Genomic DNA, 12780 nt, shown 5'->3' on the forward strand with positions numbered 1-12780 from the left:
GGTAGTATGTTTTCCTCTTTTAATTTTGATATGATATGTACTACGAAATTAGTGTTGGTAATTTGCTTTTTCGAACAAATTCAAACAACTCTATGTTGTTTTGATTTAAGTCTTTTTCGCATTCAGTTGAAGACCTTTTCAATCTTTAGTTGATGCATGTTATTTGGACTGCAACTTCGAAAAAAATAGTCAGAGACATTCTGTCAATTATGTTAATAGAAGTTGTCCACGATCAAATTGTATGTTTATTTTCCAGAAAGAAATATATAGTAAAAAGGGATATAGTTGTGTACCACGATATTATGTCTCCATGTTCTGGGACGTTGTTATCGTTAGGCAAAGCTATATTTTGATAGATGAATAACCATTGTTAGATGTTTGCTCCTTTCACCTGGCGTATTAGTTCTTCTCTTCCATACAGAGATTTAAGTATTCTATCATACTGACTTTAAAGGTATCGTTATTTTTACGGATGCTCGAAGCAAAGACTTATTTCAGTTTTGATGCGACCGAGAAGATAGAGACGATATACTTACACAGGAGAAAAATGATGAAATGTCCATGATGTTTTGTTCATAATGATGTAAAAGAGACATGCTATGATGTGCTCATTGTGTAAGAAAATAAACGAACAAGAACATTTGTACAGCTTCCGATGATACAAAAAGTTTTAATGTTTACTTATCAAAATTAAAAAAAAACATAATCTAAAATTGATTCATCAAAGATACAAGGCTTATGATTTGACACGCGCTCTTTGTCTACGTTAGACTCATTAGTGGCGCTCGAATGAAAATAGTTTGAAGGCCAAATTGAATACGAATTTGAAGAGCATTAGAAACCGAAAATTCTCAAAAGTTGTGCCAAATACGGCTAATCCAATCTATGCCTAGGGTAGATAGATTTAAATGTTGCGAACAAAGATTTTATAAACAGTAAATTTACAGACAATGAAGATATCAACGATATGTCGACATGTAGTAAAAAAAAATTACTGAGCTGGTGATACCCTCTGGGTCCACCAGCAGTGGCATCGAACCAGTGGTTGAAATAACGTATCAAAAATAACTTTGAAACCTTTGAAAACTTCGTCGAGATTTCCTGGCAATATAAGTAGCGGTTTTAACTTTTTCTTGAATGTGAAATTCTTCGGAAGTGTTTGATATTCTACTTTTTTAGGGCCTGTTTGATTCCGTTTAAGTAAATAGTACTCTACTCTGTACACGACACTACCCCTCAGAAAAAGGAAAACGCATATAATAAATTGGTCAGAACTTAAAATTGTAACTGTAAGAAATCTTGTAAATAACCGATAATATAGTATATGACGGCATTATTTCTATTTCAGCTTGTTAAGTGATCTGAGACATCTCTCAGTAGCTGTGATCATTCTTTGACTCGGTGTTTTGTTTAACTTAAGCACGTTTCACTTTCTGTTTTCATTGCAAATAGATTAGACTTTTATCTAATTTGTCCACTTAGAAAGAATTAAATAACGGTCATTCAAGTAAGAATTGTAACTATGGCTTTTAGGCTTTGCAAAAACATTGATAAATTTCATTTACATTGTATGTTTAATGAAACGACTTAATATATCTAAAATATTTCCTTCGTGAAGTTCAAAATTGGAAGACGAGAATGATAATAAATCAATTACTTCCAATAATGAAGAGCAATGTTCTTGTTGACTTCGATTAACAAGAATGTATGGCTGCACCTAATAAGACAATGTATAGGATTTGAAAAATGAACCTGACAATATCAACAACGAAATTACTATAAGCAAAGATCTAATATATAATTAAACCCTTGTCAACTTCCGTAGCAAGTTTTATTTTTCTGCAATACTTTCATTTCATTTTATTGAATAAAACTATTTTATCGCTATTAAGTGTCAATACACATCACTAGTAATGCATATACAAATATATTTACTTCGTTTGTATAAAGAACCTCCATAGTCTGAACGTGAAGACTAATGATCTTTAAAGTACAATTTAGTTGACCGTCTCGGTGGTCTCGTGGTAACGTGTTCGCCTCGAGTGCGGGGGTCGTCGGTTCGTTAAAATTGGTATTTGCTACTCCGCTAAGCACGCGGCATTAAGTAGTAGAGCAAAGACTGGTCGGCTCGAAGTTTGAATAATATGTCCGGGTAAGGTGACATGTCTTCCTGCTTGATGGTTACCTTGTGATCAACCGGTTTAAAACCCGGCTCAGCGTGTCGGTCTAGTACAATGCAGGGTTAATATTCATGTTACATTAACATGTTCTCGTCCTGAATATTCATATTAATTTGCCGCTGGACGCTAAGCAGCCATCCATCATCATTCAATTAAGTTTTTGTCGGAGTCTGCGACATTTATGTCGCGAAAGCGAGACATACCGATCCTAGATTCTGTCGTCGTCGGCGGCGACAGCGGCGTCAATATTTAGGTTCAGTCTGTGGTTAAAGTTTTTACCCATCAATAACTTTATCAAACCTTCGTGGAATTTTAGGAAATTTGAGCAGAAGCTTGTTTATGAACAAAATACAGTATCCAGAGCAAAATTTGTTTTCGTTTTTTACTGATAAATGGACTTACTTTTTTTGTCGAGCCTGCGACTTTTGTCGCAGAAAGCTCGACATAGGGAAAGTGATCCGGCGGCGGCGGCGGCGTTAGCTAACTTCTTAAAAGCTTTATATGTTAGAAGGTGGAAGACCTGGATGCTTCATACTTTGTATATAGATGCCTTATGTGACGAAGTTTCCATCTGTCACATGTCAATTGTCCTTAACCTCATTTTCATGGTTCAGTGACTACTTGAAAAAAAAGTTTAGATTTTTTGAAATGTTAATTTCTCTCTTATTATGAGTAATAGGATAACTATCTTTGGTATGTGCGTACCTTGCAAGGTCCTCATGCTCGTCAGACAGTTTTTACTTGACTTCGACCTCGTTTCATGGATCAGTGAACAAGGTTATGTCTTGGTGGTCAAGTCCATATCTCAGATACTAGAAGCAATAGGTCTATCATATTCGGTGTATGGAAGGACTGTAAGGTGTACATGTCTAGCTGGCAGATGTCTTCTGACCTTGACCTCATGTTCATGGTTCAGTGGTCAAAGTTAAGTTTTTGAGTTTTGGTGTTTAGGTCAACTATATTTGGTGTATGGAAATATTTTTTGATGTACATGTCAGTCTTACAGGTTTTATTTGACCTTGACCTCATTTTCACGGTTCATTGCTCAGTGTTAAGTTTTTGTGTTTTGGTCAACTATATTTGTTGTATGAAAGGATTACTAGCTGTACATGTCTGCCTGGCATGGTTCATCTGACCTTGATCTCATTTTCATGGTTCATTGGTCAATGTTTAGTATTCTTGGTTAAGTCTGTATCTTAGAAACTATAAGCAATAGGTCAACTATATTAAGTGTATTGAATGATTGTAAGGTGTACATGTATTTCTTGTTTGGTTTATATGACCTTGACCTCATTTTCTTAGATCAAGTTAAGTTTATGTGATAGTTGTAGTAAAGCTTTATATTTAGGACTATCAACATAATATCAATGATTAGTAAAGAAGGCGAGACATTTCAGCGTGTGCACTCTTGTTACAGTTAACATTCAGATACAGTCTCGGGTTAAAGTTTGTTACACATCAATTACTTTGTCAAACCTTCATAAAATGTTATGAAACTTTGTCAGAAGTTTTTTTATGATTAAGAGATAATGTCTGAAGCAAACTTTTGAAAATATATTTTCATTTTCAGTATTTTTCTGATAGTTGGACTTACAGTTAACATTTACAGACACTCTGGGATTAATTTTTTTTTAGACATGATAAATTTGTAAACCTTCATGGATTGTTATGAAACTTGGACAAAAGCTAATCATCAAGACCAAAAAATAGCATCGAAAAAAAGGTTGAATTTTTTTTTCAATTCTGTATTTTACTGATAAATGGAGTCACATTTTTGAGTCAACATTACACTTTTACACTGACAGCAGTAATCGCAGGCGAGACACAGGGTTCCGCGGAACCCCTTACGATTTTTTTAATTGAATTGTACTTAATCTTAAAATATCTCTGTCTGAGTGTATGCCCCGCCGTTAGGCCAAAAAGGCATAAAGGTTTACCCTTGTGTCCGTACGTACATCCCGAAATTGGTTTACGTTCTCTAACTATAGTTTGCCTCAACTGAATGTTATGAAACTTATTCTCAATGCATTTTACAAATAAAACAAATATGAAATTCGAATTTGGGTGGCGTCAATTTCGCCGATATTAAGTTATGCCCTTGGTAAATTAATAATTGCCTTATTTTCCGTGTCATTCAGTTTCAAAAGGAAAACAAATCGTCAAAAGATTTGAACTATTACATTGAATCTTGCATATTTACAAGCGGTGGCATCTGTGTCCCATGGAAACATTCTTCTTATATTTTTGGTGAGGTACAAAGCATTATTTGTTTGCCATGAAATATAACTGAACAAAGACGCCAGTTATTTTTAAAGGGGTCAAGTATCTACACTTTCAGTGTTAAAAAGAGCTTTGAAATGAGTAACACTCAACTTCAAATTAGTACTTGATATTTCACGTTATTTAACCATTGCTATATATAGTACCAAATAGTCAAAAAGATAATTTGATTTTTAAAAAGAAATTTCTCCTTATTTTGGCAAAATTATGTGCCTGCAAATGATTTTTTGCGATAATGGCAGCTACTCGAGCTGAGGTGGTGATAAACGTGACAGAATCAATTAGGTAAAACAACAACTTTACATAACGTTGAGCAGGAACATTCAATTAGGGTTAACAATCATAAATCAAACTTTGAAATGAGGGATAAGTCGTTAGAATGATTGAAATTTGAAGTAAAAAAAAAACAGACTGATACCGTCATTATTCAATTTGCTGTGGGAATAAGTTTACAATGACATTAAACATCGTTATAATCAGTTGTCAAACATTGACTGAAGCCAGTATTGGATTCAAGATTTTTCAGCCCTGAGCAAAGCTAATGTGAAAATTTCAATCAGGTATACGTATAACATGTTGGAAAACATTGATACATAATTTGCTTTTTCCAGAGGCGTAGTTGACTTTGAAGTTTTTATTTTTGTTATGTTTTATTTCACAGCTTTTATTGCTCAATATGATTATTAAAGGCTTGTTAGATGCTTGACTCGGTTCAAAACATAGAGACAATTAGAAATAATGTAGAAATCTTAACAGAGTTAAGTAATATTATACTATATTGTACTATTCATATACAGGTTGCTTACATCGTCGTGGATATTTTCCTCATCGACAATAATATGAAGTTGCCTCATTTTATACCCATACTAGAATTTGTATCCGATATTTAAAACGGCAGCAGTTATTTCGAGAACCAAAGAATAGAGAATGGAAACGGGGAATGTGTCAAAGAGACCACAACCCGACCAAAGGGCAGAAAACAAAGGACTATACATATATATACTAACAGTCACTGACATGTCAGCTCCAGACCTCAATTAAACTAATCGAAATGATGGATTAGAATGGTCTTAATGAAAAGGAACCACATTTTCTCCGGTTAAGTGTTTAGTGTTATACCATCATAAATTATATGGAAAGAACATATCATCTGGTTTTAGAATAATAGGTTTAATTCCGATGCAAAGACACTATGAATGAATCAGTATTGATTACAAAAAAAACCCATCTTCAATGACTTGACAATGAAAACAATGTATTCAGGACCTTTGAATTATTCCACTGTTAATGAACTCCCCCTGTAATGGTTTTATTATATTATGGTAATTATAATGCTTGTTGTTTTATATGTTAGCAAATGCATAATATGAAAGTTATAATTTATACCAACAGATTAAATTATTTTTGCCTAGATTTCGAAAAGGGGGGGGTAAGTGAAATCAGAACAACATGTTTAATCAAATTAATGGTGACCATTTTACTGCACCAGAGAAAGGTCTCTTCAGTGATGCTCGAGACTAAAATATTTGAAAATCCAAACTAAACTATATGTCAGGGATCTTTACAAATATTTAAAATTTCCGTTTGGAAATAAAATATTAAAAATACAATAAGGTGACAGCTTACTGTTGTTTTTAAAGGCAGTGCTTTAATGCCTTTCTGGTTGCCGGGTTAATCTTTCCTTCCGCGATATCCAACTTATCTACGTGGGGGGTCATTAGGGTCCAAGTAGATCCGGAAATGTTGAATTCTCTCCTCTTCTTATTGTGATATAAAATGTTTATTGTTTCATTTCATTTACATTGGGAAATAGAGAAACGATCATTGTGTTTTGTTAGTTTTAAAAACTTTTGATATATTTGTATTTTGCATTATAAGCAGTCAACCGATTGACAAACTAGAATTATTTGAATTTCGTGTGGAAAGAGTTCGGGTGAATTTCGAGTGTTATCTGCAATCTAGATGTTTATAAATCATTTCAGTCGTTGATATAATAATTAAAGGTCGAATGAACATGAATTATATTATACAATTTAAGACGCATTTCTGTTTATGCACGTGAACTCGTCTAACGTTATTGCTATATATATATAGCTATTTCGCAGAAGTAGCAAATTATCGTTCCTGAATAGGTGGCGCCGTGGTAGCCGATCATGTTCCTCAACTTCCGGTTTCTGCACTGTGCAACTATTTCAGTTACATTTTTAATTAACGATGCCAAGTACTTGTTGTGTACCTGGATGTCATTTAAGAGGAGGACATGCATTTCCAAATGACTTTAAAAGAAGGAAAAGTTGGATCAACGCCATGGCCCATACGCAGATTGGACGAGAACACGATGAAATCGTGGAGTCCATCTCAATTATCAGCTGTTGTTTGCAAGGCACATTTTACTGAAAAAGACTACGTGCAGGAAACTATTCATGGTAAAACTCTATTTTCTTTTTGAGATCCTATATGTAATCGCCATGCGAATAAATCAAAGTCTATTTACAACCGCAATTATCGTTTTAGAATAAAAGGGGTTGGTTAATTCAAGACGTCATAATTTTTTGGATTACGATTCAATGTGATCTGTTTGAGATTTTTTGGTGATTGCTACAATTATAATGATTTCTTACAAGAGGTATATCATACTGAGAATTATTTTAGCAGTAATTATGGCAATGTAGTAATGACAGGAATGCATAAGCTATGCCTCATAGACTTTCTTGAAAAATATCAATGACAATGTTAACAGGAACAAAACAATGACATGCTCTCATCTATATCATAGTTATTTAGGTACAAACAATGTACGTTTGTTGCATAAGTCTCTCATTGTTTGTCCTTTGGATTAACATAGCATACATTGAATCAGGCAAACATAGTTTTATCCAGATTGTAATGAATAAATCTAGTTAATATTTTGCCAGGTAGTACAAAGTATACATTGCTAATGGAAGTTCATTTAATTATAAAAAAACTAATGTTTATAACCTTTTTCAGGGCGCAAACCCACCATACAGAGACTTAAGTCTACTGCCATTCCCAGCCTATTTTCCTGGACCAAGCAAGAGACTGAATCGTCCGCAAAAAGAAAAATCAGGGCAGTTTCCTGTGAAAACAAAAGAACTAAACTTGATGAATATTGTAGTAGAAATCTAGAGGAAAGTTTTGATTGTAAAGTTGGTTTTCCTGAAGAAGTCATTCATACTACAGAAAGGATTTATGACTGTCCACCACCAACTGCCGAGCTAATGTTGAGCTTCGAATTCACAGATGGAATTACCGGTACGCAAACACCATCAATGCCTATGGTTTCTGCAGAGAATTTTGAAATGAAGACATGTGACACAGCCATGCATTTTTATACCGGTTTAGAGTTGTATACTAAATTTTTATTTGTTTTGACCACACTTGGTCCAGCAGCACATTGTTTGAGATACATATATTTTCAAATTGATAGGGTGTCATTTGAAAATCAGTTTTTTTATGACTTTGATGAAATTGAGGCATTATACAACCAACTTTGAACTGTCTAGATTCTAGATTGAATCTAGTGTTAAGAATATTGTGTATACATGGATTGTTTTTATGTCTAAACAGTGGTGTGAGGCTAACACTTGGCCATCTAGAGGTTTAGTCAGGTATTTTTTCGCCATCCAACTTCAAATTAAAGTTTCCTACAACTTGGATTATTATTGACAGCAAAGAAAATCCCTTGATAAAACCTAAAGCTCCTAGAGCTCAGGCAACCTTTTCATCATATAAAAACAGAAACACTGAAAATACTTGTATGTTCGACACCTGGTGGTTTAGTCAACTATGTCTCTAATGCATATGTTGGTTGTACCAGTGACTGTGAAATAGTTGAAAGATGTAGAATAGTTCAATTATGTGATCCAGGTGACAGTATGATGGCAGACAAAGGTTTAAATGTGCAAGATTTGTTTGCTAACTTTTTTCAAAAAAAGAAACAGAATTAGTTCCAAAACTCTTATACGAGATAGAATGTGCACATAGAGCGAATTATTGGACTTGGCAAAACATACAAAATTCTAATAAATCCTATGAATGGAACTGAAACAAAACTTTCATCTGAAATAACATTTAATTGTTTTATGTTGTGTAATTTTAGAACTTGTATTGTGCCAAAGGATGCATAAATAAAAGTGATGCAATGAATTTTTTTCTGATATATATATATTTACATCTGTAACAAACATAAACTTTTAGCTACCGCTTTACAAGCAGAACCAAATACAATGAAAGTCCCAACTATGTATTGGCTTCCGAAGCTACACAAAACACCTTACAAATATAGATTCATTTCGTCTTCAAGCCATTGTTCCACTACTAAATTGTCTATTCTTCTTACCAGTACACTTGGTACAATCAAAAACCTGATAATAAATTGTTCAAATAAGGCCTTCGAAAATAGTGGAATTAATTACTTTTGGAGTGTCAAGAACTCGTTGGAAGTACTTGATAAATTGCATGCATATATTGGTGATTTTGAATCTGTTCAAAGTTTTGATTTTTCTACCCTATATACCACATTGCCTCACATTCTCATTAAGAAAAAATTCACACACCTAATTAAATGGGCATTTAAAAAGTCAGAATGTGAATATATATGTTCAAACTCTTTTAGGTCATTTTTTAGTAGCAATAAACAAAAAAACTATGTCAATTGGACATGCTTTGATACTATATATGCCCTTGAATTTTTACTAGATAACATTTTTGTTCGCTTTGGAGATTCCGTATATCGTCAGGTTATCGGAATTCCAATGGGGACTAACTGTGCACCACTTATTGCGGACCTTTTTTTGTATTGCTATGAGTTACAATTTATGACAAAAATCAGTAAAGACCCATCGAAACAACATCTGATACACAAATTTAATAATACTTTTAGATATTTGGATGATATTTTGGCTCTCAATAATGACGACTTCAGTATGTATACTAAAGAAATTTATCCTGTTGAACTTACTTTAAATAAAGCTAATACTAACAATGACCACTGCCCTTTCCTCGATCTTGATATCTATATCATTAACGGAAAGCTTAATACTAAAATATATGATAAAAGAGATGATTTTTCATTTCCTATCGTTAATTATCCATTTTTAGATGGTGACGTTCCCTTGTCACCATCTTACGGTGTTTATATATCTCAACTTGTACGATTCGCTCGTGTATGTAACAATGTTTTAGATTTTAACGAGAGAAATGTATGTATTACTAAAAAATTATTACACCAGGGTTTTCGATATCACAAACTAGTCAAAACATTTACTAAATTTTATCATCGGTATAAGGACATCATTCGTAAATATAGCTCAACATGCAGACTTCTTATACGTTCAGGTATTTCACATCCAATTTTTTATGGAAATATTCTTTATAAAGCACAAAAATGTCAGTATTCACCTCTGAAACTAACAAAACCTTTAAATAGACTTATTAAGAAGGGATATAGTTACGATACTGTTGTCAGGTCATTAAAGATTGCATATTTTGGCGTTGATATTGATTCACTTATAGGGTCTTTGCATCTGCACTAAACACATTTATTTAAAAACCAGTTGTTGGCATGACACGGGTTATGTTCTTCTCATATATGTTATGATGGTATGATACTAAACCCCTAACGGGAAGGATTGTGCCTGATATTCATATGATGAAGACATAATCTTTCAATCAGTTTAATTGAAGTCTGGAGCTGGCATGTCAGTTAACTGCTAGTAGTCTGTTGTTATTTATGTATTATTGTCATTTTGTTTATTTTCTTTGGTTACATCTTCTGACATCAGACTCGGACTTCTCTTGAACTGAATTTTAATGTGCGTATTGTTATGCGTTTACTTTTCTACATTGGCTAGAGGTATAGGGGGAGGGTTGAGATCTCATAAACATGTTTAACCCCGCCGCATTTTTGCGCCTGTCCCAAGTCAGGAGCCTCTAGCCTTTGTTAGTCTTGTATTATTTTTAATTTTAGTTTCTTGTGTACAATTTGGAGTTTAGTATGGCGTTCATTATCACTGAACTAGTATATATATTTGTTAAGGGGCCAGCTGAAGGACGCCTCCGGGTGCGGGAATTTCTCGCTGCATTGAAGACCTGTTGGTGGCCTTCTGCTGTTGTCTGTTCTGTGGTCGGGTTGTTGTCTCTTTGACACATTCCCCATTTCCATTCTCAATTTTATTACAATTACATGTAAATGCACATGTAAATTGTAATGCATATAAAAATAAGGAGATGTGGTATGATTTTCAGTGAGTTTATCGAACCAAAGTGCATAAGAAATGGGTTTAAGCAGTTACAGGTGTTACTGTCACCGTACAATCTCCAACAATGAGAAAAACTTGTACCGTGTAAAAAATTTCAGAGATCTTACAACTAAGTTTTGTTGTCTCACCTTGACTTTGGTGAATTGTTTATATCTGTTGATGTAAATATAAAAAAGATGTGGTATGATTGCCAATGAGACAACTCTCTACAAGAGACCAAATGACACAGAAATTAACAGCTATAGGTCACAGTACGGCCTTCAACAATGAGCAAAGCCCATACCGCACAGTCAGCTATAAACGGCCCCGAAATGACAATGTAAAACAATTCAAACAAGAAAACTAACGGCCTAATTTATGTACAAAAAATGAACGAATAACAAATATGCAACACATAAACATACTACAACCACTGAATTACAGGCTCCTGACTTGGGACAGGCACATACATGTACAAACAGAATGTGGCGGGGTTAAACATGTTAGCGGGATTGCAACCCTCCCCCTAACCTGGGACAGTGGTGTAACAGTACAATATAAGAACGAACTATAAAAATCAGTTGAAAGAGGCTTAACTCATCAGATGGATAAATACAAATACAAGTGGATGTGGCCAGGTAGTTGTACATCCAAACAACAAAAAAACACTAAGTACAGATCTTAGAGTACTCGCAGTTACTGACAGCTAGTTCAAAGCCACTAGCAACTGATAAAAAAATCTTGCATCTAAGACTAAATTATCAATCCGTAAGCTCCCTTTAGAATTTTATAAATTTTAGATTTTACATTTCTGAGTTATGGGGTTTTATCATGTTTATTCATTAAAAAAGGGGCGATTTTCCAGTTTTTGGACAACAACTCAAAAATGCTTTAAGCAGTTCGCATGAAACTTTGGTGAATTATTTATAGCTATTGATGTAATCTCCCTATTGATTTTCATAAATTTCAAATATGACATTGAGAAGAAATTGAACTTTATTTGTTTATAGTCTGGCAACAGATTTATTAAGTATTGCGCCACAGCACAGTGTATTGCACAACAGCAAGAAATCTTTAATTGAATATAAATTCAATTCATATAACCGATTTCAAGTTCTTTGACTACATTTATTCAGAATCTATAATATGTCAAATATTTAATTACAATCCAAATTCAGACATGTATCAAGCTTGAATATTTTGTCCATTTTTGCCCCAACTGTTCAGGGTTGGACCACTGCGGGTGTATCCAGCTGCGTTCAGCGAATCAGTTTATTTCTTAATTAAGAACTCCTTTTTTCATTCATAAATTACTTTATACTTGGAAATATAATTTTGCTTGGAGTTATAGTTTCTAAAAAAAGTATTGTCATTGAAAGAGTTGACATGTTGCAATGTACATTTATTCTACATAGTTCTATGGTACCAAATCAAAAGTTTATATAAAAGAAAGAAGTCAAAGGTTTCCCATCATAGTTTAGTAACATACATTTTTTTGTACCTGAGGTGGTTGAATATAGATCATTATATAAATAAGGAGATGTGTTATGATTGCCAATGAAACAACTATCATCCATACTTACCAGTAACAAACCACATTTGCAAAGTTGAATAAAATACAGTTGATAACATTTACTTATTACTAAAAAGAAAATGCCTAACTATTTTAAACAGTATTTGACTATAAACATAGATAAAAAAGGTACAAACTGGACATAATGCACTACTTCATAAACAAGTGAGAACAATCGCCTTCATATAGTGCTCAGAATATGACATTAATAAAACTTGTTCAATATCATAAGGAAACTCTAAATCTTAAATACTGAAAGCCACCTCTGATAAGTACACTGTACTATGCAAGATAATGATATAACTGGACTAAAAATACACACAACCTGTAATTAACTGCCTTTACAGCGCTTTCGCGCTTTGATTTTTAAAGCAATTGCTTTAATGCTATGGCGTATAGCCATCTTTGAAACCCAGATCCAGCTAAAATTTTTAGCAGATTCCTCTTCTGTCATTCTAAAAATCCTTTGTATGTTTTCTAATGAAAT

General features: G+C 33.6%; 2 protein-coding genes across 2 annotated transcripts in view; both read left to right on the top strand.

Moving 5' to 3' along the window:
• Positions 1 to 12780, top strand: part of LOC127700466 (ATP-dependent DNA helicase Q4-like) — a 243950-nt gene that overhangs the window by 201385 nt on the left and 29785 nt on the right. The window lies entirely within an intron of this gene.
• On the top strand, positions 6597 to 8444 carry LOC127700488 (uncharacterized). The gene is made up of 2 exons (XM_052203988.1): positions 6597 to 6886; positions 7449 to 8444. The coding sequence occupies exons 1-2, from the start codon at positions 6721 to 6723 to the stop codon at positions 7973 to 7975; spliced, it is 693 nt and encodes a 230-aa protein (XP_052059948.1). The 5' UTR covers positions 6597 to 6720; the 3' UTR covers positions 7976 to 8444.

Source organism: Mytilus californianus, unplaced genomic scaffold, assembly GCF_021869535.1.
Source record: "Mytilus californianus isolate M0D057914Y unplaced genomic scaffold, xbMytCali1.0.p SCAF_5, whole genome shotgun sequence".
NCBI classification, from domain to species: Eukaryota; Metazoa; Mollusca; class Bivalvia; order Mytilida; family Mytilidae; genus Mytilus; species Mytilus californianus.

What these genes read in the sequence shown, in the direction of transcription:
- LOC127700488 (XM_052203988.1), top strand. Translation starts at nt 6,721, where the DNA reads ATGCATTTCCAAATGACTTTAAAAGAAGGAAAAGTTGGATCAACGCCA. An exon ending in CGTGCAGGAAACTATTCATG is followed by an intron (nt 6,887 to 7,448) that starts GTAAAACTCTAT and finishes AACCTTTTTCAG; the next exon opens with GGCGCAAACCCACCATACAG.